Source organism: Capricornis sumatraensis, chromosome 5 (genome assembly GCF_032405125.1).
Source record: "Capricornis sumatraensis isolate serow.1 chromosome 5, serow.2, whole genome shotgun sequence".
Taxonomy (NCBI): Eukaryota; Metazoa; Chordata; class Mammalia; order Artiodactyla; family Bovidae; genus Capricornis; species Capricornis sumatraensis.
Window position 1 is genome coordinate 95,878,787 of NC_091073.1, and position 27,586 is coordinate 95,906,372.

Consider the following 27,586-nt stretch of genomic DNA (forward strand, 5'->3'; position numbering starts at 1 on the left):
CCACTGGGGCGCCCCTCTCCACATCCATCCTTGCTCCATTTACAGGGCTGCTCTAGCGCTTCTCAGATTATATCTTTATTTGAAAACCTATTTCCAAAGGAACTAAATAGAGGGAAAGGAGGTCATATCAAAATGTGTGGGCCAAGGGAAATGCAAGAGAGGAGTGTCTGGTTATAAGATGCTCATTCAGTATGGATCTTAATTTAGAAGAGATGTATCTTTATTGAAATTATCCCTTTTTATGTTCTTTTTAATTATGCTGTACGTATTTCATTTGCCATGTGTTAGTTTCTAATATATATAAATGGGTATATAAATACATCCATTAATATATATAAATGGATTTAAAAGGAATGTTTATACAGACCTTCTATCTTGTATTGATCCTACTAAATGTACTTAGTTCTAAGTAGCTTTTAAAACTCCATAGATGTTTCCACATACACAGTCATGTTATCTTCAAATAAAAAGTTAAATTCTAACATTCAAAAAATGTATATTTAATATCACTGTTATTTTTATGTACAAAGTACAGAAAGTAGAGCATCAAAAAACCATAGCTGCTAGAGCAATGCAGGATATGGGGGACATGATTGAAATAGTTGAAAAGCACTATCAGCACATTTTGTTATGATCTGTCATCCTCACAATATTTTGAACTCCTGGCGAACAAAATCATGTCTTGTTTATTTGTCAATATCCTACCAAACCTAATAAAGTACTTTGTCTAAAGTAGATAGCCATAATTAAAAAAAAAAAGAACTGAAATACTCCAGCACTGAACACATGGCACATGTTCAATAAATACTTGTTCATTGATTGCAAGAACCAATGTACAAGTTTAAGTTTGTTGAATGATCAATGGAAGCTCGGCCCTGCTGAGAAACTATAACAAGAGATACAAGGAGGTAGAAGATGTTGTCGTTACTATCCACATAGAAAAGCTTCATTTCTCAGGTAATGACAAACACAAATGCTCCAAGGAAAACATTTAAATGGTTACCTGTACATTTCTTTATATGACTGTTCCTTTTTCCATGTGATCCCAACTTGCATCCAAAATTCTCCTCCCAGAACTCTGCGAACCATACATTTCTTCTATTATTGGCAAGAGTTCGGCTTCTAAAGTATCGATCAAACCCTGTTTTAAAGAAGAATGGTATGAAAATACTTTAATGTACTATCAGAAATTTGAATATATATTATATCATGTTGTGATCATTGCATGAAAAAATATGCATAACAAATGGGGGAGGACCAGTAACCCAGAAATAAGTCTATCCCTGTGGCAAGCATCAACGGAGAACAGAGGGCAGCATCTCTACTCCCACCATGCGCCGTTCAGGCACGCACAGCAGATTGGGACTCATCCTCACCACTTCTTCCTCTCCTCTATGTCTCCCAGTGGCAGCAACCAGTGACCTCACGCTGAATATTTAGAATGAACTCAGACTTCTTCTCTTCTCTTTCCCCTACTAGGGGTCTATGTTCTGGGTTTCTGTGCTTCTACTCACCTGAAGATTTATCTGATCTGGATGTTCCCTTTTCAGCTAACTCAGTAAACCAATCACTACTAATGTAACCTTCTGGTTTTTTAGATGCTAAGTCGTGTCCAACTCTTTGCAACCACATGGACTGTAGCCTGCCAGGCTTCTCTGTCAGTGGGACTTCCCAGGCAAGAATACTTAAATGGGTTACCATTTCCTTCTCCAGGGGATCTTCCCAACCCAAGGACTGAACCCATGTCTCCTGCTTGGCAGGCGGATTCTTTGCCAGTGAGCCACTTGGGAAGCACCCGGTCTCCTGGAGTCCTAGGTAATAAGCTAAATTGTCAGTCTGGTCAGGTAACCACTTCACTGAAGGAAGAATACTGGAATGGGTTGTCATTTCCTTCTTCAGGGGATTTTCCAGACCCAGGGATCAAACTTGCATCTCCTCCATTGACAGGCAGACTTTTTACCCCCAAGCTACCAGAGAAGCCCTTACTTTGTCATTATTCTCACTTTAATATATATACTCTTACACCATTGATGAAATGATCTTTTGAACAGCATGCATTAAAAACCAAAACAAAACCTCCAATATACCAAACATTTGTCAACTGACTACTTCTCTGATTTTAATATTTCTTTCAATTTCCAATTGAGCTTTGATTGATAAACATGAGATTAAAACTGGAAATAATGCCTTGTTCCAACAAATAATGGCAAAGGTAGGAATTTTAGTCACTGTCAAGATCACTGGAAAAGATATTTGGGAGGCAGACTGCTTTTCAAGGATGTTCCACATCTTCTGTTGCCATTCATTTATCCATAGAGTCAAACCAGCATCATGCCTCAATTTGCTATAAAGCAAACACTATCCTTCCAACTATGCTATAACTGTTGTGTATGTCCATGGATATTTGCAAACTTAGAGGGCAACTGCTAAAATCATGGAGATATCTAAGGCCAACAACAGTGCTCCTTAAAAAAATGTCTTGTGGATATCTTTTCTAATTAAAAAAATATATAATGTGCTAACTTAAACAGTTACTGTCTTGGTAATTCTGCCATTGGTGCTACAAATTTTATCCAGAGTCATAAAATAATGGATGCATTTCATCACATGCTGATACTCTGATTTTGCTTTTGGGTTTAGATTCGGTTAGAATGAAACAAATTCTCCATGGTGCATCCTTACCATCAATTGATGCTCTTTTGGGTAAAATTGTCACAGCCCCTTCTGCAATCTCCTCCTGCTGATAAACGGGTGCTATTTTGGAGCCCCAACTATCAGAGCCAATCCAGAGAAAATGCCCACTTTGGTTTAACTTTTTTGCTGCTTCCAATATCCTCCTATGAGAATAAGAACAAATAAAACACATCACATTTACCAAGAAACTTTGCACATATGAATGTTACAAGACCTGCTATATCAAGGCATCAATACTCAGTAGGTCACCATTAAACAAGTCAATCATTCTAACTGCCTGAGTTTTAACATCTCCTAAAAGAAATAAATTGGAGACTTTAAGTCCAGTGCCTGATAATTAGCCTTATTCTTAACCTCATCCACATTATTCTGTCTATCATCATTGTTTGTCTTATTTCTTTTCAGTCCCTGGATTTTACTCAATAAACATTTCAGATTGAGAAACCAGAAGGCTGCTGTTTCTATGTAGCAGAAAGCAGTCTATACTTGCATAAGAATGCTACAATTCTTGTGAAATATTATAAGATTCTACATTGAACATGAAATATATTAGAAAAAGGATGTGAGGTGCAAATATGATCCTAAATGAGGAAGAATATCAATCAGTACCTGATGTCATCTTCATTAGCAAACATAATCACTGCCCGAGCATTAGGTGTTTCTAGCAGGCGCTTGATAATTTTTTCAAATTCTCCAGGTCTTGGTTCACGTGGGATTTTCTGTGATTGAGCAATGCAAACACCACCTATTTAAAGAGAGAGAGAGAGAGTGATTCAGAAAAGACATTTACTTAACACACGTAATGAGGTTAGCTACTTTATAGAAACACATGACTCAGTAATGGATATTGTTTCTCAAAATATCTGTCATTCTCACCTATTTAAAAGCAATCAGGATGTTTTGCATCCTAATATATATATATATATATATATATATATATATATATATATATATATCTCAAATGAATGACATCAGTGACTTAATCACACATCAGGTTTTTGTTTTTAAGTTTAAACATTATTTTTGTGAATGTCCTTTAAGAAGAAATCAAAGTGCACGAGATGTAGGACAGGATAGAAAGAGTGGAAAGACAGGCTGTTTTAATTCATTTAACATAAGTCCAAGTACAAGTGCTTTGATTAAAAAAAAAAGGTATGAATATGTCTTATAGGTGAGACTTCCTGTGATAAATATAGGAAGGTCCTTTTACTAACTTATTTTGCGACCCCATGGACCCACAAGGCTCCACTGTCCATGGAATTTTTCAAGCAAGAATACTGGAATGGGTAGCCATTTCCTACTCCAGAGGACCTTCCTAACCCAGGGATCGAACTCATATTTATCAGTAGACCTCTTTTAAAGTTAATTTCCTTTTTTTAGCTCATAGTATTGTAGCAAGAAACTTATGCAAAAACATAATACGTTATGAGACAAGTGGTCTTCAAGATTATTTGAGACACAAGTCAAGTTTCAAAGACACAAGCACTCAGTTGACATATTTCTCCACCATGAAAATCAAAATGGCAGAAATTCCAACCAACTCGTGGCAAATAGATGGGGGAAACAATGGAAACAGTAAGAGACTTTATTTTGGGGGGCTCCAAAATCACTGCAGATGGTGACTGCAGCCCTGAAATTAAAAGATGCTTGCTCCTTGGAAGAAAAGCTATGACCAACCCAGAAAGAGTATTGAAAAGCAGAGATGTTACTTTGCCAAGAAAGGTCTGTCTAGTCAAAGCTATGGGTTTTTTTTCCAGTTGTCATGTATGAATGTGAGAGCTGGACTATAATGAAAGCTGAGCCCCAAAGAATTGATGCTTTTGAACTGTGGTGTTGAAGAAGATTCTTGTGAGTCCCTTGGACAGCAAGGAGATCCAACCAGTCCATCCTAAAGGAAATCAGTCCTGAATATTCATTGGAAGGACTGATGCTGAAGCTGAAGCTCCAATACTTTGGCCACCTGATGCGAAGAACTAAACATTTCAAAAGACCCTGATGCTGGGAAACATTGAAGGCGGGAGGAGAAGGGGACAACAAAGGATGAGATGGTTGGATGGCATCACTGACTCAATGGACATGAGTTTGAGTAAGCTCCAGGAGTTGGTGTAGGACAGGGAAGCCTGGTGTGCTGCAGTCCATGGGGTCTCAAAAAGTTGGACATGACTGAGCGACTGAACTGAACCATCCAACTCACAGAACAAAAAAGGAAGAATACTTCTTTTGGTTTCTCATCTTAAGGCAATGAGAGGCCAAAAAGAAAAATGTAGAAAATATCTCTGCCCTTTGCTGATGGGCTGGGATAAGAGGAAAAGGAGTTTTCCTCTGATGTAGTGGTGTCAAGGTAACATATTCTAATATAAAGAGAAAAAAATGGCATCAGCAAGATGTTTCAATTGCATTATGGTTTGAACATACTTTTTGAGTCACTTGAGAAGAAAATCACCATTTATTTATGGCATGGCTTCAACAAGCAAGGTATTTTTACTTCCACACAATTGACAATGCATTCAATTACCTAAACATTGCAGGGTGCCATTATATGCCATGCACCTGGCTGAACACTGGAAGTGCCCAGTCTAACCCAGCAGTTGCCAGCTAGTCTGGGAAAGGGGCATTCCAATAAATTATCATGGAGCATGTAATGATTTTAGGATGAAGAGAGTATACCACACTTTGGGAACACAGAGGAGGGAGTTACTCAAGTGCTTGAGAGAACTGGATTTTAAATGGCAAATATACATAAGCACAGGGGCAAAACTGGGACATTTCTGGTAGAAGCCAAGGTATGAAAGAGCCTTGTTGGGTCATGACTGGCTGGGGTTTAGGTTGGAAAGAATAGACAGGTCCAGCTTGACAATGACTTTGTTAGACAGGCCAAGTAATTTGGGTTTTATATTGAAAAGGCTAGGAACCCACAGAAAGTTCATAAGGAGGAGAATTACATGACGAGCTATGTGTTTTAGGAGGAAACTTCAGGTAGCCAAACAAAGAGGAACCATGTGGTAGCCACACAATGGGTGTCCAGTGTGTTGTGATCTGATTTAATACATGTGACAATGCCGTATGATTAACAGTGCCACAGTACTGACGGTTATTCTTCGTATAAGTTAGAACACTGCTAAAATTATCCTTGCAACAGCAGTACCCTCACTAACCCTACACTCTGCTCTTCAGTGCTGAGAATTGCCTATAAGCCACAGACTGAGCCTGTAAGTAGTCAGCCTACTGATATGTCCAAAATAGTTGTGATGATTGATTCATTCCTTTAGTAAACATTTATGGGGCTTCCCTGGTGGCTCAGATGGTAAAGAAGCTGCCTGCAATGCGGGAGACCTGGGTTTGATCCCTGGGTTGGGAAGATCATGTGGAGAAGGGAATGGCTACCCACTTCAGTATTCTTGCCTAGAGAATTCCATGGACAGAGGAGCCTGATGGGCTACAGCCCATGGGGTCGCAAAGAGTCAGACATGACTGAGGGACTAACAGTTTCACTATCTGTCAGCCACCATGCAGGAGATATGGATTTATAATGGTGAATAAAGTGGACATATTTTAATGGTGAATAAAACTCTTAATAGAGTTTAGAAATGTTACGGGTAAAACAGGCTTAACACAAAACAAACCACCAAATAAGTATATAAGTTATGGCATGCCCTACGAGGAAGAGAAAGGACATTTAATTTATATTGATGAAAAGTGTCCCTAAAATTGGTATCTCTCCATTAAGGTCAGAAAGAAAAGAGAAGGGGAGAGAATTGAGTGGAAAATGGCAGGAAAGAACCAGTGGAGTTAATGAATGAAGGGGAGAGAAGTACGAGACAAAGATGAGAGGTAGATGGGATCCAGGCCATGCATGTCATTCAAGACCTGTGCAAGATTATGAGTAATGAAGGTGCCTAATTTTCAGTAGCCCACAGGAGTATGTCTTTTCTATGACCACAGCATTTCATGGAAGAAAAATGAATGAGGACCACTAAGTGATATAAGAGGGCAACCTGGAAAGGAAAGAATAGGAGGCCAGGATCCCAGTTAGGAAGTTACTAGGACAGGCAACAGGGGATAATGATGACTAGGGTGATACCATCAGTACCAAGGAAGGTCAGGTGTATGAGTGCTCAGCGGTGTCCAACACTTTGCAACCCCAAGAACTGTAGCTTGCCAAGCTCCTCCTTCCACAGAATTTTCTGGGCGAGAGTAGTGGAGTGGATTGCCATTACCTTCTCCAGGGGATCTTCCCAACCTAGGGATCAAACCTGGATCTCCTGCATTGCAGGCAGACTCTTTACTGTCTGAGTCACCAGAGACAGGTGGACAGTGAAAATTGGAATCAGAATCAGTGGAACTTTGTAACATTTTTCCCTTCTTTACTGAAACATGACTGGCAAATAAAAATTGTATATACTGAGTTGGCAAAAAAAAGTTCATTAGGGTTTCCCCATAACATCTTACAGAAAATCCCAAGCAAATTTTTTTGGCCAACCGAATATTTAGGTTGTATTAATTTGATCGAGGTGGTGCAGTGGTAGGAAACCATTAAGCACGACTCTAAGGTTTTGGCCTTTGTGATTGGTTTCCGTGGGGCTTCCCTGGTGGCTCAGACGGTAGAGCATCTGCTTGCAATGAGGGAGACCCAGGTTTGATTGCTGGGTCAGGAAGATGCCCTGGAAAAGGAAATGGCAACCAACTCCAGTACTCTTGCCTGGAAAATTCCATGGATGGAGGAACCTGGTGGGTTACAGTCCATGGGGTCGCAAAAACACAACTGAGTGACTTCAACTTTCACTTTTTCACTTTTCTGAGATGACATCATTAAACAAGTAGGAAATACAGGAGGGGCAGACTTGACGAGTTTGATTCAGAACCCAGCGGTTTTCAAAGTACCCATGGAACACTGAAATGGAAACAATGAGTCTGGAGCTAAGGAGAAAGAAGGGAGTTGTAACCACAATGTTGTTAGATGCAGACACAGTAGTAATTGAAGTGCTGGGAGTGAAGTGATCAGTCACAGAGAATATTTAAATCAATAACAGGAAAAGGTGAAAGACAGAGTTCCGAAAACCCACCAGCAGGAAGGGAGCTAGTGAATGAGACTGGAAAGGAGTGATTACATGTTTTGAGGAGAAAACTTTTGGGACAAACTCTAGGGATTACTTGAAAACTGCATAATGTGTGTAAAAATCAAATAAAGAACTGTGGTGAGTGGAAACATGAGGTAACCATAGAAATGTAAGATCTAAACTGTAACACTCGCTGGGGAGCAATAGCTGTTTCAAAACATGACTGCGCTTTTAAGAAAATTGTTCTAATTACTTAAGGATCCCATTAAAAACCATATCTTAAGTATCATTCTGAGATTAACTCTGACTCCATAATCAGAAGAAATGAAGGCCAGAAAATTTTAATTATGATTTTTTCAGATGAGGCAAACAGGCAGTCCAGACTTCTGGTTTAGTCTGAATTCATTGGTTTAGTCATTTACTGCAGATCCATTGAACATTTCCGTTCGTTCAGAATTAGTCAAGTTGGAATTTTACATTAGTCTATATTTTTTATTCCTTCACCTCACCTTTTATTTGTGAGCCTGGTCCATTTGTATCTTTCTTGAAAGAGGAACTGTACAAGTAATTTATTTCAGCTGAGCAAATCCTTACAAAGAACGTGCACCCCAAAGGCATTATGCTGTTTGGTGCTTTATGGACATTTTATTGTAGAATGTATTACTCTCAAATAATTGGTGTTAGAAACTTAATATTCCTTTTCTTAGCCTTGAAACTCATTCACAACTTCTATCTTCACATCAGTCAAAAAGCCACAGAGTCCATTCATAAGTACCCATGGTCTATTATGTTTCCAGAGCTAAGGACTTTCTGTCTCCATTCTGCCTGCAACAGTGTTATAACTGAATGACAAGATGTACACATCAGAAAAGCCAGATAAGAATGTAAAATGATCTACTGCTAAGAAAATATTGCATAAGGTCAAATCAACTGCAGTAACAAATGAGTAAATCACCACCTCAAGTAATCATGACTATTTAAAACTATATAACAAGAGGTCGTTGTACACTGTTAGTGTTTGGTTAAAATACAGTAAAATTTAGTCAAACATTCAGGCTTTATCAAAGATATGTTTTCCTTTATTCATTATCAATTGTTTCAATTTTAAAAGAGACTCTCTGACTTGATCTAGATTCCTAAAGTGTGGAAGAGGAGCTCTTTTGCATCAGAGCATGTCTATTCCATCTATTTCTTCATACCCCACTCTGGAAGAGTGATTGTGTACAATTCCAGGGACTCTAAATTCCCTCTTCTGCAGGTGTCCCCAGTTTAGCAAGAAATAATTTTTAAAGCTTAGCACTTAGGGAAAGACTGTTGTACGGAAGAATTTATAATTGGCTGCTTTCTAAAATTCCCTGTCTGATTTCCTCACCTGTGTAAATGTTTTCCCTTTGATTATTTAGTGATAATTAAAAGATCATTTGTTGAGCTGAGCATTTTACATACACTCTCCAACACACTTGAGCACTCCTTCCCAGTCCCATGCATTCTGTACCTCCATAGTCCTAGGGAAAGGATTCTAACCTTGGTATTATCACCACAATTCTGATGCAGAAACTGAGAAACAGGGGTGTCAATAGCTGGCAAGAGTTTGAAATCCAGTTTCAAAGCCACATATGTGTGACTCCAAGACTTTTTCCATCATCTTGCTCATCCACAACTGACTATACTTGTGACTTAATGGTTTCATGGCTATCCATGACTGATGAATAAGATAAAGTAAATTTAAAGACATTCAAAAGACCCAGCAGGTCACCCCTTATAAACCGAATCAATAGCTACACAAATACAGTCCTTCTATTGAGCATTAAGAACAAAGTTAAAATACTTAGAACTCATGCAGATTATAGAACTGATTTAAACTTTAGTATTTAATTAATCCATCCCCAAATCTTTCCAATAGCCCCTGTGAATGTATGTTCTCAGGAAAATTTTCCTGAGGCCTCCAGTCTTCCACATCACCTTGGACTGTAGCAACCACAACAACTGTATATTTTTTTCATTGTTATCTTTTTTTTCACCTTAGACTGTAAGTTCCATAACTACTGAATCTTGGCTTTCACACTGACCACCATACTTCTCACTACCTACCACGGTGCTTGGCATACATGGAGTTCAATGACTATGTTTTGAATAAATACATGTAAGACTTACAAGAGACACTGCTGATATAAACAGAGGTGAGACATTTCTGACCTCAGACACCTCTCAGTCAAGTAGGAAAACATAGGATACATAAAAATATATCCTTATTTTTAAAAGTGATTAAAAGTGGCACACAAAAAGTTAAAAAAAAATTGAAATTAAAATTCAGAGAAAGCTTCCACTGATGTGGCATCTGTCACCCAAAATGGCTTTTATCAGGGCTCAGTAAATTAGAATATTACCTTGGCCTTAGTTTGTTCATCTGTGGGATTGCACAATAATTTGCTCTTATTGAATTAAGAGCAAATTTGTGAACAATTTCATTCATAATTTTTATCTCTTTATCTCATATGTGAGTACCTGGAAGTCTCAGGTCTGAGAGACGAAAGGTTCTTTACATATATGTTGGTTTGCTAGTGCAATAAGAAGTTGAAGTGAAGAAAAATATATATGGGTCAGAAGACCTGAGGGTCGGTCTTATGTGATCTTGAACAAGTCTCAGTGTCCTCATCTCTGTGACAAGATTCATAGAAACTATCTTCCAGGGATGAAAAGGATAATATGATACGTGCTATACAAATGTCGCATTGAATACATTGTTAATATTGTTAATCATCATCCTCACCTTAACCAGATAAGCATCATCACTAGACTTGAGAGGAGAGATAGCTGATATTTAGACCTAAAACATGAGTTTGTCAACAGGTCAGATCTTGAACCCTCAGCTTTATTTGTGTAATGTTATTAAAAATCTTAAATTCCGAGAAGTGGTAATTGCCTGCTTTTCTGTGCCAGTAAATAAGATGACTAAATTTCACTTTTCACCTATTACAGATCATCACAATGTCATCAGGGCAGTTTCAATGTGAGAGAATGGAGAAAGTGACTTACTTCTCCTTTGTCATCCCTGAATTCATACCTGCAGGATTCAAGCCTCCTCTTGGAAGGATTTTATAAGTATTTTGAAGATCTGGGTTGAACATTAGAATTTATTCTTTAAAAGAGTAATAGCATGGTGAAAATTATTCATCTATTAATGCTGCCGACCACTAAGTAGCAAATGTTGTGGAAACAACCCACACACTCTTTTTATTTAAATACTTGCCTATAGATTATTAAGAAGCTGGACTATAGAGTGTTAAGACAATACTGCTGCAACCTTAGGAGTTTGAAATGCATATTTGCCTTGATCTCCGCCAAATGGAAGACCACCAGGGATGGTAACTGGACTGGGCAGAGAAGTCCAGCTGACTGTGGACCAATGACAAATTCCCAGCACCACCGGCAATGCTGAGGCTGAAATGCCTTCCAGAGTTGCTCCGAATTAGGTCAGATAGAACAAGCCATTTTACTTCCATATTTATCAGTGGCTTGCTGGGGGATATCCTGGGGAAAAGCGTAGATACATTAGTCAAGGCAGTTCCTTGCAGTCAGGGCCACCCTGTAGTGTAAAGGAACCTTCACTGAATGGGGCTCTGAAAGGGGACTCACCATATATAAGAACTGAAATGAACATACAGAGAACCAAAGATATTATACTCTGAAGTAATAGGACAAGTCAAACAATTAATAAAATACCATTGTTTAATTTTAAAGTTCCTCTTCAAAGAGGACTTCTTGCACAAAGACAGGCAACCTATCCAAACAGTCCAATAGTGGACTTGTAGCCAACTAGGAGAAAAGAGCTGGCATCATAAAACTCCCTGTATTTCAGCAGAGAAGTTTTGTTAAAGCAATCTGAGAGGACAAAGAATTGTGTTTTTAGTTGTTGCTTATTTTTAAGAACAAAATCTCTATTAATAATGCAGAAAGAGAAAAATAAAACAAGAAACAATGTCACAGCATCAACTTCCAGCTGTGATGGAAATCCAGGAGGATTAAATTATTAGGAATGAAATTACTTACAAAGCTGCATATAGAATGTTGAATGTGATTTTCTTTAAACAACATGATTATTACCAGTGTCTCAAGTTGGTTTACAATTTCTGTCAAGTTAAGTTCTAAGAAAATCATATTGAGTCTCTGATTATATAACTTGTTAGATCTGCATGAAAGAATGGTTTTGATACATAACACATCAACAAAGGTACCATTTTATCAATTGTTAAAGCTACTGGTAAAAAAGTGATGAGATTCTCAGGTGGCTCAGTGGTCAAGAAACCTCCTGCAACAAAGGAGATGTGGGTTCAATCTCTGGGTTGGGAAGAACCTCTGAAGGAGGAAATGGCAACCCACTCCAGGATTCTTGCCTAGGAAATTACATGGACAGAGGACTCTGACAGGTTACAGTCCATGGGGTCTCAAAAGAGTCAGACTTGATATAGTAACTGAATAATGACAACAAAAAAAGTGATTGGTAAAAATTGTCAGTTGATCTTAAAAGATGGCTTATAATTGACCCTAATAAGAATGTGATACAGTCAGTCAAGTATTATTAACTTATTTTCTATGAATGCATCTTCAAATAATAGCAATGAGCAAAACCAAATTAAGTAGGTTTTTTTTGTTTAGTTGGTTGGTTCTTAAAGACAATAGAAACATGTTAGCTCTTAAAAGTGCCCAGATCCTAATTCTAATTCATACAGAGTAAGGAATTTCTCCACCATCACCAGGCAATTCTCTGACCCCAACTAAGTATGCCACAATTTAACTCATTTCTGAAACTGTCTACCTGGAGATTGTCAGATTCCACAGGTTAAGAGTCCAGGTTCTACAAGACTGCCCCCCCCAACTCTCCCACTTCAGATGTCAGTCACAAGCCCAGGTTGTTACCTGGCTTCTGACCCACCAGTTATAGATCAGAGATTCCCAAAACTCCCTCCTTAGGTTCAATTAATTTGTTAGGAGGCTCACAGAATTCAGAGAGACACTGTACTTACTAGATCACTGGTTTATTATAAAAGGATATAACTCAGGAACAGCCAGATGCAAGAGATGCTCAGGCAAGGTGTGGGGAAAGGGCACAGAGCTTCCACGCTGTCTCTGAATCTCCAAGAGTTCACCAACCCTTTAGGTTGTTGTTGTTAAGTTGGTAAGTCATGCCCGGCCCTTTGTGACACCATGGACCACACCATACCAGGATTTTCCCCTCCTTCACCATCTCCCAGAATTTGCTCAGATTCATGTCTGTTGAGTCAGTAATGCTGCCTAACCATCTCATCCTCTGCTGCCCCCTTCTCCTGCTGCCCTCAATCTTTCCAGCATCAGGGTCTTTTCCAATGAATCAGCTCTTCACATCAGGTGGCCAAAATATTGGAGTTGCAGCTTCAACATCAGTCCTTCCAATAAATACTCAGGGTTGATTTCCTTTAGGATTGACTGGTTTGATCCCCTTGCAGTCCAAAGGACTCTCAAGAGTCTTCTCCAGCACTACCATTGGAAAGTATCAACTCTTCAGCACTCAGTCTTCTTTATGGTCCAACTCTTGAATCTGTACATGACTACTGGAAAAACCATACGTCTTCAAATCCCATCCTTTCAAGTTTTTATGGAGTCTTCCTTACATAGGCATGATTGACATGAGCATCAGGGGTTGAACTCAATTTCTAGCAAGCCTCTCCTCCTCAAAGGGCTTTCCCAAAGTCACCTCATTAACACAACAAAAGACACCTTAATTTCTCTCATCACTTAGTAAATTCCAAGGATTTTAGGAGCTTTATGCCAAAAACTGGATTAAAAACCAAATCTGTATTTCTTATTATAAATCACAATATTACAACTCTTTGAACTAATTATCCTTGACATCATTTCTTTCCACCTTTCTGGACACATAAGTAAAATAACAATTTGGCCTAATGTAATTGGTCCTTTAGTGCTAGTTCTGTGAAATTTGTTCTAAGGTTTGAACAAGTGTAATCACACCTCTTGCAACAGTATTTTCACCTCCTTATGTGGTGTACAACTGGGACTTAGCGGCCAAGTGCACAGTGTGATAGAAGTGTGTCTGTTTGTCAGCTTCAAGTGCACTTTGTGAAAGAGAAGATTTCTCTCACACATCACAGAGAAGAAAAAGTGTTATCTTTAACAACATGGATTAAAACAGTAAAATCGCACTTAAATCTGTGCTTATCTCCCCTCACCCCACCAAACATTTTTTGTCTATCAAATGCCACATCATCCTTAAATGTACTCTGAAGAGCAATGAAATGAGGGAATGAAAGTCCTGGTACAGAAGGGGCATAAGTTCCAGGCTGGTCCCATTTGACCCCTAAGAGTGGCAATGGAGAGGACTGGCTCAGAGTGTCCCTCTCCTGCCTGTTTCCATGTGACGCTCAAAGCTTCTGATGCTCAGGAGGCAGGTTGGGCTGGGCTGGGTTCCTTGGGTCCATACAAACTAGAATGCAGTCATGAAATGCAACCCACTCTAGTTTTCTCGCCTGGAGAATGCCATGGACAGAGGAGCAGAACTGGACGAGACTTAGCCACTCAAGTGTTCCAGAAAACATTGACTGGAACCACCCACCCTGACCAGACACCATAGTGACCATTTGCATGAGTTACTTTCTGACAGGAGGTCTTGGTAAGAAACACGGAGCTAACAAATCACCACCAACAAGAAGAATTCAGAAAAGGTCAAAAGGAGATGTCACATGTCTACCTCCCAGAATCCTTCTTGCTACCATCCATCTTAGCTGGGCAATGTGTGCACCAACAGAAAGGACCTTGAGTCAGAATGATTGGCCAAAGATAATCCGGAAATTAATCCCATCACCATAAAACCCAAGACTGCAAGCCACATGGCAGAGCAGTTCTCCTGGGGTCCCTTATACTACTAATCTCCACCTGTGTGCCCCTTCCCTATAGTCTTTTGCTTTCTCGGCACATCTGTCTCTTTGGACAATTCATTTCCAGGTTTTAGACAAGAGCCCACTCTTGGGCTTTGGCTGGTGTCCCCCTTCCTGCAACAAAACAACCACTCAGCCACAGCTCATCAGAGAGCCAAACATACTCAGAGGAACAGTGGTGTGACAGTTGTGAATGTCGTCCCAGAGCTAGACTTCCTGGCTCCAAATCCTAGCCCTTCTCTGACTAGCTACGTGACACTCGGTAAGTTATGTGATATCTCTGTGCCTCTGTCCCTCAATCTGAAGATTCAGGGGATGCTAGTATTAACAGCTCCCAATGGTTATTGTGAAGGGATTAAATAATCACCCAACAGATTCATTTTTTTCCCTCAGAAAACACATTAGTTGTAAATCATTTAAAATAAAAATTGAAAACCCCAAACAGAAATAGTAACTCACTTTCCCCAAGCAATATTTACCTATAACATTCATTCAAGACAACTCAAATTTCATTCCCCAAATGGACACGTGGGTACAGTAGATAAGAAAAATTCAGGAAAAGAAAAGAAGAAGAAAGGGAAGGGAAACAGGTGAAAGGGAAGGAAAAAGAGAACAAGAACGAAATAAGAACAAGGAAGAGGAGATAGGAGAAAGAAGGTCAAAGAGTGAGAAGAGAAATAACATCACTTGTGGGAAGAAAAAGAAGAGGAAAGAGAAAACGAAAAGACTAGAGGGCAAACATCCACACCAGCAGTATCTTTCCAGCTGGGCAAAAAATCCACTTTTCATAGGGTCAAAACAGCAGATGTGGGGTTAGAAACATTTGCAGAAGGGATACTTGACAAGGTTGAATTAAATTTAACTATGTCACAGGCTTCCTTGATGTCTCAGCAGCGCAGAATCCGGCTATAATGCAGTAGATGTAGGAGATGCAGGGTTCAATCCATGGGTCACTAAGATCCCATTAAAAAGTAAATGGCAACCGACTCCCGTATTCTTGCCTGGAGAGTTCCATGGACAGAGGAGTCTGGAGGGCTACAGTCCCTGAGGTCACAAAAAGTCACGCACAACTTAGCAACTAAACAAATATGTTGTATGCACTTGTATTTACATTGATTATTTCACAAGTACTATTTTAGAGTGTTTTGAGATTTTTGTTTGTTTGTTTTTGCCATTTCAAAGTAGATTCCCAGATACTAGGACAAACAGCATGATGGGAAGATTTCAAAAGACAAAACTAACTCTATATAAGTGCTTATAGAAGCAGAAGATACTAAGAAGAGGCGGCAAGAATACACAGAAGAATTATACAAAAATGATCTTTATGACCCATATAGCCACGATGGTTTAATCACTCACCTAGAGCCAGACATCATGCAATGTGAAGTCAAGTAGGACTTAGGAAGCATCACCACAAAAAAACTTGTGGAGGTGATGGAATTCCAGTTGAGCTATTTCAAATCCTAAAAGATGATGCTGTGAAAGTGCTACACTCAATATGCAACCAAATCTGAAAAACTCAGCAGGGGCCACAGGACTGGAAAAGTCAGTTTGCATTCCAAACCCAAAGAAAGGCAATTCAAAAATGTTCAAACTGTCACACAACTGCACTCATCTCACACACTAGCAAAGTAATGCTCAAAATTCCCTAAGCCAGGCTTCAACAGTACATGAAACATGAACTTCCAGATGTTCAAACTGGATTTAGAAAAGACAGAGGAATCAGAGATCAAATTGCCAACATCTGCTGGATCATGGAAAAAGCAAGAGAGTTCCAGAAAAAACATTTATTTCTGCTTTATTGACTATGCCAAAGCCTTTGACTGTGTGGATCACAACAAACTGGAGATAGGAATACCAGACCACCTTACCTGTCTCCTGAGAAATTTGTATGAAGGTCAAGAAGCAACAATAGGAACTAGACATGGAACAACAAACTGGTTTCAAATCAGTAAAGGCTGTATATTGTCACCCTGCTTATTTAATTTATATACAGAGTATAACACGCAAAATGCCAGGCTGGATGAAGCACAAGCTGGAATCAAGATTGTTGGGAGAAATATCAATAACCTCAAATATGCAGATGACACCACCGTTATGGCAGAAAGTGAAGAACTAAAGACCTATTGATGAAAGTGAAAGAAGAGAGTGAAAAAATTGGCTTAAAACTCAACATTCAGAAAACTAAGATCATGGCATCTGGTCCCATCATATCATGGGAAATAGATGGGGAAACAGTTGAAGCAGTGTCAGACTTTATTTTTTCGGGCTCCAAAATCACTGCAGATGGTGACTGCAGCCATGAAATTTAAAAAAAGCTTGCTCCTTGGAAGAAAAGTTATAACCAACCTAGATAGCATATTAAAAAGCAGAGACATTACTTTACCAACCAAGGTCCATCTAGTAAAAGCTATGGTTTTTCCAGTGGTCATGTATGGATGTGAGTTGGACTATAAAGAAAGCTGAGCACCAAAGAATTGATGCTTTTAAACTGTGGTGTTGGAGAAGACTCTTGAGAGTTCCCTGGACTGCAAGGAGATCCAACCAGTTGATCCTAGAGGAAATCAGTCCTGAATATTCATTGGAAGGACTGATGATGAAGCTGAAACTCCAATACTTTAGCCACCTGAGGTGAATAACTGACACACTAGAAAGGACCCTGATGCTGGGGAAGATTGAAGGTGAGAGGAGAAGGGGATAACAGAGGATGAGATGGTTGGATAGCATCACTAATGCAATAGACATGAGTTTGAGTAGGCTCTGGGAATTGGTGATGGGCAGGGAACACTGGCGTGCTGCAGTCCATGGGATCGCAAAGAGTCATACATGACTGAGTGACTGAACTGAACTGATAAGTGCTCAAATGCCAAAAATGAACAAACTATCTAAGAATAGGGAAATTTCATATTTTCCAGTCTATTGCCTGGAAAAACCATCATTCCAATGACCACTGGAATCAAAATGAGTATTGTTTAAATTTATTACGCTTCTGGATTAGAATAAAAAATAGTATTAGACTTTGAACTAAGCTCATTACAGTTACAGAAATGAGAATTTAGTAATTCGGTTACAGATGAGGATTCAATACAGAATCATGTCAATTAAATTACTGAAGGGAGACCATGAGCAATCATGGCATCCACCCTTCTTCATCATTCAACAAACATTTATTGAGCTCTGTTACAAGTCAGACACTTTTAAGACACAGAGTATACATCAGTGAATAATACAAAGAAGGTTCCTGACTTCACAGAAGTCACATTGCAGTCTATCTCTAGGGTCATGTGAAGTCTGATATACTTAGGCATTTGTTGGATGTGTGATGAATAAGAAGTGCCTATTTCAAGATATAGTAAAATGCTCTAATAAAGAAATAATAAGCATATTCACGTATTAAAGCACCATCATTCAGAAAAAGTCAAAGCATCTCCATTTATGTTATATATGTATATAACACAAAGTCATGTTCAAATACTGTTGTTGTCGTCATTTAGTTGCTAAAAGTCATGTCTGATGCTTTCGTGGTCTTATGGATAGTAGCCCACCAGGCTCCTCTGTTCATGAGATTTTCCAGGCAAGAATACTGGATGGGTGGCCATTCTCATCTTCAGGGGATTTTCCCAACCAAGGGATGAAACCTGAGTCTCCTACGTGAGTTCAGTTCAGTCACTCAGTCATGTCTGATTCTCTGTAACCCCATGGACTGAAGCATGGTACATCACCAACTTCCGGAGCTTGCTCAAATTCATGTCCAACAAGTTGGTGATGCCATCCAACTATCTCTTCCTTGGTCGTTCACTTCTCCTCCTGCTTTCAATCTTCCCCAGCATCAGGACTCTTCCCAGTGAGACAGTTATTTGCATAAGGTGGCCAAGAATTGGAGTTTCAGCTTTACCATCAATCCTTTCAATGAATATTCAGGACTGATTTCCTTTAGAATGGACTGGTTGGATCTCCTTGCAGTCCAAGGGACTCTCAAGAGTCTTCTCCAATACCACAGTTCAAAGGCATCAGTTCTTTGGCACTCAGCTTTCTTTATAGTCCAACTCTCACATCCATACATAACTACTGGAAAAACCATAGTTTTGACTAGATGGACCTTGGTTGGTAAAGTAATGTCTCTGCTTTTTAATATGCTATCTAGCTTGGTCATAGCTTTTCTTCCAAGCAGCAAGTGTCTTTTAATTTCATGGCTGCAATCACCATCTGCAGTGATTTTGGAGGCCCCAAAAGTCTCTCACTGTTTCCATTGTTTCCCCATCTATTTGCCATAAAGTGATGGGACAGATGCCATGATCTTAGTTTTCTGAATGTTGAGTTTTAAGCCAACTTTTTCACTCTCTTCTTTCACTTTATCAAGAGTCTCTTTAGTCCTTCACTTTCTGCCATAAGGGTGGTGTCATCTGCATATCTGAGGTTCTTGATTCAGATTGTTCTCCCGGCAACCTTGATTTCAGCTGGTGCTTTATCCAGCCTGGCATTTTGCATGTTGTACTCCTGTGGGCGCAGGAGGGCCAAGAGGAGCCACTCCAAGTTCAAGGTCAGGAGGGCCAGTGGTGAGGGGATACCCCTCATCCAAGGTAAGGAGCAATGGCTGCGCTTTGCTGGAGCAGCCGTGAAGAGATACCCCACGACCAAGGTAAGAGAAACCCAAGTAAGACACTAGGTGTTGCAAGAGGGCATCAGAGGGCAGACACACTGAAACCATAATCACAGAAAACTAGTCCATCTAATCACACGGACCACAGCCTGTTCTAACACAATGAAACTAAGCCGTGCCATGTGGGGCCACCCAAGAAGGGTGGGTCATGGTGGAGAGGTCTGAGAGAATGTGGTCCACTGGAGAAGGGAATGGCAAACCACTTCAGTATTCTTGCCTTGAGAAACCCATGAACAGTATGTAAAGGAAAATGATAGGATACTGAAAGGAGACCTCCCCAGGTCAGTAGGTGCCCAATATGCTACTGAAGATCAGTGGAGAAATAACTCCAGAAAGAATGAAGGGATGAAGCCAAAGCAAAAACAATACCCAGTTATGGATGTGACTGGTGATAGAAGCAAGGTCAGATGCTGTAAAGAGGAACATTGCATAGGAACCTGGAATGTTAGGTCCATGAATCAAGGCAAATTGGAAATTGTCAAATAGGAGATGGCAAGAGTGAACATCAACATTCTAGGAATCAGCAAACTAAAATGGGCTGGAAAGGGTGAATTTAACTCAGATGACCATTATATCTACTACTGTGAGCAGGAATCCCTCAGAAGAAATGGGGTAGCCATCATGGTCAACAAAAGAGTCTGAAATGCAGTTCTTGGATGCAATCTCAAAAACGACAGAATGATCTCTGTTTGTTTCCAAAGCAAACCATTCAATATCACAGGAATCCAAATCTATGCCCCAACGAGTAACGCTGAAGAAGCTGAAGTTGAACGGTTCTATGAAGACCTACAAGACATTTTAGAACTAACACTCAAGAAAGGTGTCCTTTTCATTATAGGGTGCTGGAATGCAAAAGTAGGAAGTCAAGAAACACCTGGGTAACAAGCAAATTTGGCCTTGGAATGCGGAATGAAGCAGGGCAAACTCTAATAAAGTTTTGCCAATAAAATGCACTGGTCATAGCTAACACCCTCTTCCAACAACACAAGAGAAGACTCTACACATGGCCATCACCAGATGGTCAACACCAAAATCAGACTGATTATATTCTTTGCAGCCAAAGATGGAGAAGCTCTGTACAGTCAGCAAAAACAAGACTGGGAGCTGACTGTGGTTCAGATCATGAACTCCTTACTGCCAAATTAAGACTGAAATTGAAGAAAGTAGGGAAAACCACTAGATCATTCAGGTATGACCTAAAACAAATCCCTTATGGTTATACACTGGAAGTGAGAAATAGATTTAAGGGACTAGATTTGATACACCGAGTACCTGATGGACTATGGATGGAGGTTCGTGACATTGTACAGGAGACAGGGATCAAGACCATCCCCATGGAAAAGAAATGCAAAAAAGCAAAATGGCTGTCTGGGGAGGCCTTACAAATAGCTGAGAAAAGAAGAGAAGTGAAAAGCAAAGGAGAAAAGGAAAGATATAAGCATCTGAATGCAGAGTTCCAAAGAATAGCAAGAAGACATAAGAAAGCCTTCCTCAGTGATCAATGCAAAGAAATAGAAGAAAACAACAGAATGGGAAAGACCAGAGATCTCTTCAAGAAAATTAGAGATACCAAGGGAACATTTCATGCAAAGATGGGCTCAATAAAGGACAGAAATGGTATGGACCTAACAGAAGCAGAAGAGATTAAGAAGAGGTGGCAAGAATACACAGAAGAACTATACAAAAAAGATCTTCACGACCCAGATAATCTCTATGGTGTGATCACTGACCTAGAGCCAGACATCCTGGAATGTGAAGTCAAGTGGGCCTTAGAAAACATCACTACGAACAAAGCTAGTGAAGGTAATGGAATTCGAGTGGAGCTATTTCCGATCCTGAAAGATGATGCTGTGAAAGTGCCGCACTCAATATGTCAGCAAATTTGGAAAACTCAGCAGTGGCCACAGGACTGGAAAAGATCAGTTTTCATTCCAATCCCAAAGAAAGGTAATGCCAAAGAATGCTCAAACTACCGCACAATTGCACTCATCTCACAGGCTAGTAAAGTAATGCTCAAAATTCTCCAAGCCAGGCTTCAGCAATACGTGAACTGTGAACTTCCAGATGTTCAAACTGGATTTAGAAAAGGCAGAGGAACCAGAGATCAAATTGCCAACATCTGCTGGATCACAGAAAAGCAAGAGAGTTCCTGAAAAACATATATTTCTGCTGTATTGACTATGCCAAAGCCTTTGACTGTGTGGGTCACAATAAACTGTGGAAAACTCTGAAAGACATGGGAATACCAGGCCACCTGACCTGCCTCTTGAGAAATCTGTATGCAGGTCAGGAAGCAGCAGTTAGAACTGGACATGGAACAACAGACTGGTTCCAAATAGGAAAAGGAGTACATCAAGGCTGTATATTGTCACCCTGCTTATTTAACTTATATGCAGAGTACATCATGAGAAATGCTGGGCTGGAAGAAGCACAAGCTGGAATCAAAACTGCTGGGAGAAATATCAGTGACCTCAGATATGCAGATGACACCACCCTTATGGCAGAAAGTGAAGAGGAACTCAAAAGCCTCTTGATGAGAGTGAAAGAGGAGAGTGAAAAAGTTTGCTTAAAGCTCAACATTCAGAAAACTAAGATCATGGCATCTGGTCCCATCACTTCATGGGAAATAGATTGGGAAACAATGGAAACAGTGTCAGACTTTACTTTTGGGGGCTCCAAAATCACTGCAGATGGTGTTTGCAGCCATGAAATTAAAAGACGCTTACTCCTTGGAATGAAAGTTATGACCAACCTAGATAGCATATTAAAATGCAGAGACATTACTTTGTCAGCAAAGGTCCTTCTAGTCAAGGCTATGGTTTTTCCAGTGGTCATGTATGGATGTGAGAGTTGGACTGTGAAGAAAGCTGAGTGCCAAAGAATTGATGCTTCTGAACTGTGGTGTTGGAGAAGACTCCTGAGTGTTCCTTGGACTGCAAGGAGATCCAACCGGTCCATCCTAAAGGAGATCAGTCCTGGGATTTCTTTGGAAGGAATGATGCTAAAGATGAAACTCCAGTACTTTGGCCACCTCATGTGAACAGTTGACTCATTGCAAAAGACTCTGTTGCTTGGAGGGATTGGGGACAGGAGGAGAAGGGCACGACAGAGGATGAGATGGCTGGATGGCATCACCGACTCAATGGACGTGAGTTTGAGTGAACTCCTGGAGTTGGTGATGGTCAGGGAGACCTGGCATGCTGCAATTCACGGGGTTGCAAAGAGTCAGAGATGACTGAGCAACCGAACTGAACTGAACTGAAAACTGCATATAAGTTAAATAAGCAGGGTGACAATATAAAGCCTTGACGTATGCCTTTCCCAATTTGAAACCAGTCTGTTTTTCCATGTCCAGTTCTAACTGTTGCTTCTTGACCTGCATACATACTTCCCAGGAGGCAAGTAAGTTTATCTGGTATTCCCATCTCTAAGAATTTTCCACAGTTTGTTGTGATCCACACAGTTTGGGCTTTGGTGTAGTCAATAAAGCAGAAGTAGATACTCTGGAACTACTGGAACTGGAACTCTCTTGTTTTTTTGATGAAGTGAGTGAAGAAGTAAAGTGAAGTCACTCAGTCATGTCCAACTCTATGTGACCCCATGCACTGTAGCCCCCAGGCTCCTCCATCCATGGATTTTCAGGCAAAAATACTTGAGTGGGTTGTCATTTCCTTCTCCAGGGGATCTTCCTAAACCAGGGATAGAATGCAAGTCTCCCATATTGTAGGGAGACGCTTTACCTTCTCAGCCACCAGGGAAGTCCTGCTTTTTTGATGATCCAACAGATTTGGGCAATTTGATCTCTGGTTCCTCTGCCTTTTCTAAATCCAGCTTGAACAGCTTGAACAGTTCTTGTACTGTTGAAGTCTGGCTTGGAGAATTGAGCATTACTTTGCTAGCATGTGAGATGAGTGCAATTGTGCATTAGTTTGAACATTCTTTGAATTGCCTTTCTTTGGGTTTGGAATGCAAACTGATCTTGTCCAGTCCTGTGGCCACTGCTGAGTTTTCCAGATTTGGTTGCATGTTGAGTGCAGCACTTTCACAGCATCATCTTTTAGGATTTGAAATAGCTCAACTGGAATTCCATCACCTCCACAAGTTTTGTTCATAGTCATGCTTCCTAAGGCCCACTTGACTTCACATTGCAGGATGTCTGGCTCTAGGTGAGTGACCTCACCATCGTGGTCATAAAGATCTTTTTTGTATAGTTCTTCTATGTATTCTTGCCTCCTCTTCTTAATATCTTTTGCTTCTATTAGGTGCATACCATTTTTGTCCCTTCATTGTGCCCTTCTTTGCATGAAATGTTCCCTTGGTATCTCTAATTTTCTTGAAGAGATCTCTAGTCTTTCCCATTCTACTCTTTTCCTCTATTTCTTTGCACTGATCACTGAGGAAGGCTTTCTTATCTCTTCTTGCTATTCTTCGGAACTCAGCATTCATATGTCTTTCCTTTTCTCCTTTGCCTTTCGCTTCTCTTCTTTTCTCAGCTATTTTTAAGGCCTCCTCATCAGACAACCATTTTACCTTTTTAGGTTTCTTTTTCTTGGGGATGGTCTTGATCACTGCCTGCTGTCTAAGGTCACGAAACTTCGTCCATAGTTCTTCACGCACTCTGCCTATCAGACCATGAGTAGGTGGATTCTTTACCACTGAGCCTCATGAGTAGACTGATTCTTTACCACTGAGCCTCCAGGGAAGCCCAGGTCCAAATACCTTTAAAATTATGTATTTATTTACTTATTTGGCTGCAATGGGTCTTGACTGCAGCAGGAGGGATCTTCAGCTGCAATGTGAAAACTGTTAGTGACAGCATATGAGATCTAGTTCCCTGACAGGCCCCTTGTGTTGGAAGTGTGGAGTCTTAGCCACTGAATTACCAGGGAAGTCCCCCCCATAACTTTGGCAAATAGGTTACTCTCAATAGTATCTCAACAACAGCTCTTAAAGCCTGCAAACCTCAAGTTATATCTTAGTCTACTTACCAACATTACCTGAATTCTCCTATATATTGTCTTTTGATCAGTGGTCTTCACACAAAGCAGCATTTTAACAGATACTCAAAGGGGATTGACATTCTTGATTAAAAGAAAGAGCTAATAACTGAAAGATCACTATTATTTTAGCTAAATAACTATTCAAAGCAAAGACTGCACCACAACCAATGCCCAACAGTGGCTAAGCTAAGAAGCAGACTCCAGAGAACAAAAATAAAGTACCAAACATTTAAAACTCCATTTCTCAAGCTAATATAAGTACTTGGAGTGTTTCTCCAGGTAGCACGTGGTAACTTTCCACAGAAAGATTTGATCTACGTGTTTAAGATATGTAAAGGTCTAAAGTATAGTTATATATTTAACTTCTTGGATTCGAATAGAACTAAAAAGAAGAGGAGTGAATTGACATATTTTTGAAAGCAAGCCATCGTACCTTTTAGTTATTTAAAGAATTCTTAAAACAAAAACCTTTTTAACAGTTTTATTGAAGTATAATTGATGCACCAAAAAAACTGCGTATATTTAATGTATACAGTTTAACGAGTCTGGACATGTGCATATACTTATGATACTGTCATCACAATCAAGGTAATAAACATATGCATCATTTCCAAGCCTCTTCGTGTTTCGGTCCCTTTGTGTGTGTGTGTGTGTGTGGTAGGAACATGAAACTTACTCTCTTAACAAAATTTTAAGTGAATACTTAATGTTAACCATAGGCAGTACTTTATACAGCATATCTAGGCCTTATTCCTCTTGCATCACTGGAAATTTATCCCTATTGAACAACTTCCCATTTCCCTTTCCTCCCAGCCCCTGGCAATCACCATTCTCTTTGTTTCTATGCTTTGTCTACCGTGTGTGTGTGTGTGTGTGTGTGTGTGTGTGTGTGTGTGTGTGTGTGTGTGTGCACGCGCGCACATGCTCAATCATGTTCTACCCTTTGCAACCCCATGAACTGCAGCCTGCCAGGCTCCTCTGTCTGTGGAGTTTCCCAGGCAGCAATACTGGAGTGGGTCACCATCTCCTCTTCTAGCTGATCTTCCTGACCCAGGAACTGAGCCCACATCTCTAGCGTTCCCTGCACTGTCAGGTGGATTCTCACCACTGTGCCACCTACATTATTTTGACTAGTTTAGACACTTCACATAAGTAGAACCATATAGCATCTGTCCTTTTGAGACTGGCTACTTTACTTAGCATAATATCTTCCAGGTTAGTCCATGTTGTCTCCAATCATAGGATTTCCTTCTTTGTTGAGGCTGAATAATACTCCATTTTATGTATATACCACACTTTCTTTATCTATTCATCTGTCAACAGACATTTGTGTTGTTTCCATCTCTTGGCTATCGTGAATAATGCTGCAAATAACATAAGAGTGCAGGCAATGCTTCCAGATCCTGATTTTAATTCTTTTGGATAAATACCCAGTTGTGAGATTGCTGGATTATATGGTAGTTCTATTTTTAATGTTTTTCAGGAGGCTCTATTATTTTCCATAATGGTTGTACCATTTTGCATTTCCACTAACAGTGTATAAGGATTCCACTTTCTCCATAGCCTTGCCAACACGTGTTATATTTTGTTGTTTGTCTGTTTGATAGTTGTCATACTAACATGTGCAAAGTGATATCTCATTGTAGTTTTGATTCACATTTCCCTGATGATTAGTGATGCTGAGCACCTTTTCATATACCTCTGTCCATGCTATCTCCAGGCAAGAATACAGGAATGGATAGCCACTCCCTTCTCCAAAGGATCCTCCCAACCCAGGGATTGAATCTGTGTCTTCTGCATTGCAGGCAGATTCTTTACCATCTGAGCCACCAGGGAAGTCCCTTTCATATACATCATGGACACTTGTATGGGGAGTGTCTCTTCTTAGGAGAAATGTCTATTTAAATTCTTTGACCATTTTTTATCTATTTATTTTTAAATTTTATTAAAGTATAGTTGATTTACAATGTTGTAGTTTGACCATTTTAAAATTGAGTTACTTGGGTTTTTGCTATTGCATTGTAGGAATGTAAGAATGCTTGTTAAAATAAATTTTAGATGGTTTTACCCAAAATAGAAGACAATTAGTAAGTTGAGGTGCATAACTCCCTACACAAAAGAAATTAACTCTATTACCTTTTCCTGAACTAAAAGGCCATTTGGAACAAATAGAAAGTAATTGTAATAATAATAATGGTGTATTGAATACTAGTTCACTGTGCTTTAATATCTCATTTCACCCACATAATATTCCAGTGCTATTGAATAAGTAGGGTAAATACCACAAACTTATTTTTCTATTGTAGAAATTGCCCCCAAAGTCACACAGCTAAGAAGGAATCAAGTGTAGACCTCATTATCCTAATGACTAAGTACACCCATTGTACTTTGCTATCATCTCTTATAATTGTTCCCTTGGTCATTAAATTTCCTCAATAGATGTAATTAAACAGCATCAACAGGTAAGGCAGTATAGTCAAAATGTGAACTCCAAAGTTTTATACCATTAGGACTGACGGAAAAACTTAGGAAAGTTGACTTTGGTCTGGTTCAGGTTGGACAAAACTTTCATTCATTAACAGCTTCTCCAAAGAGCATCCTGTAGGAGTCTTCTCCCCATGAAACCATGCACACCCACCATCACCCACAGAGCATTAACCCTGTGCTTACTGCATGTTGAGTGCTCTGTTGGAATCTGGAGACACAAAAATGAATAAGAATACATGGTTTCTGGTCTTGAGGCACCCACAGTAAACAATCCAATATGTAAACAGTATGTCAATTTGGTGTAAGAAATGCTACACTGTAGGGTAGCCTAGGGATATGGGACCAAGAGAACAGGATCTAGTCAACAACGAATAAGATTCTCCAGCTCCTGTCAGTGACTGTAGGAATACATGGTTAAAGAGCTATAAAAAGTAGCTGTATGGTACATGCATACACACCAGGATCAACAAGTCAAAAGATATTTCAGAAGTAAGTTTATGATTGATTTAGCCAGCCAGAAGCCAGCAAAATCTATTTTTAATGGACACTACCAGTGAAACATGTCCAATACTTCTTGAGAAAATGTGATTGTCATTAATAATTTAAACACAATGTAATAAACACCTTGTGCTTATGTACAAGGGAGATTTAATTTCACTTTTCTACAATAAGAAACAGACAACTCATCTTGAAGTGGAAGGAATATGGAGAAAAAATTTCAATAATCATTAATATGGCCATTTGAAAAGAAAATAAAAC

General features: G+C 39.6%; 1 protein-coding gene across 2 annotated transcripts in view; it reads right to left on the bottom strand.

Annotated features, from left to right (window-relative positions):
• GRM8 (glutamate metabotropic receptor 8) overlaps positions 1-27,586 on the bottom strand; it is an 860,517-nt gene that overhangs the window by 497,199 nt on the left and 335,732 nt on the right. For both annotated transcript variants that reach the window (XM_068972686.1, XM_068972687.1), the window contains exons 3-5: positions 3,304-3,439; positions 2,683-2,837; positions 1,004-1,141 (exon numbers count right to left, since the gene is read on the bottom strand). In XM_068972686.1, coding sequence (XP_068828787.1) covers positions 1,004-1,141; positions 2,683-2,837; positions 3,304-3,439 — 429 coding nt within the window. The remainder of the gene's footprint in view (positions 1-1,003; positions 1,142-2,682; positions 2,838-3,303; positions 3,440-27,586) is intronic.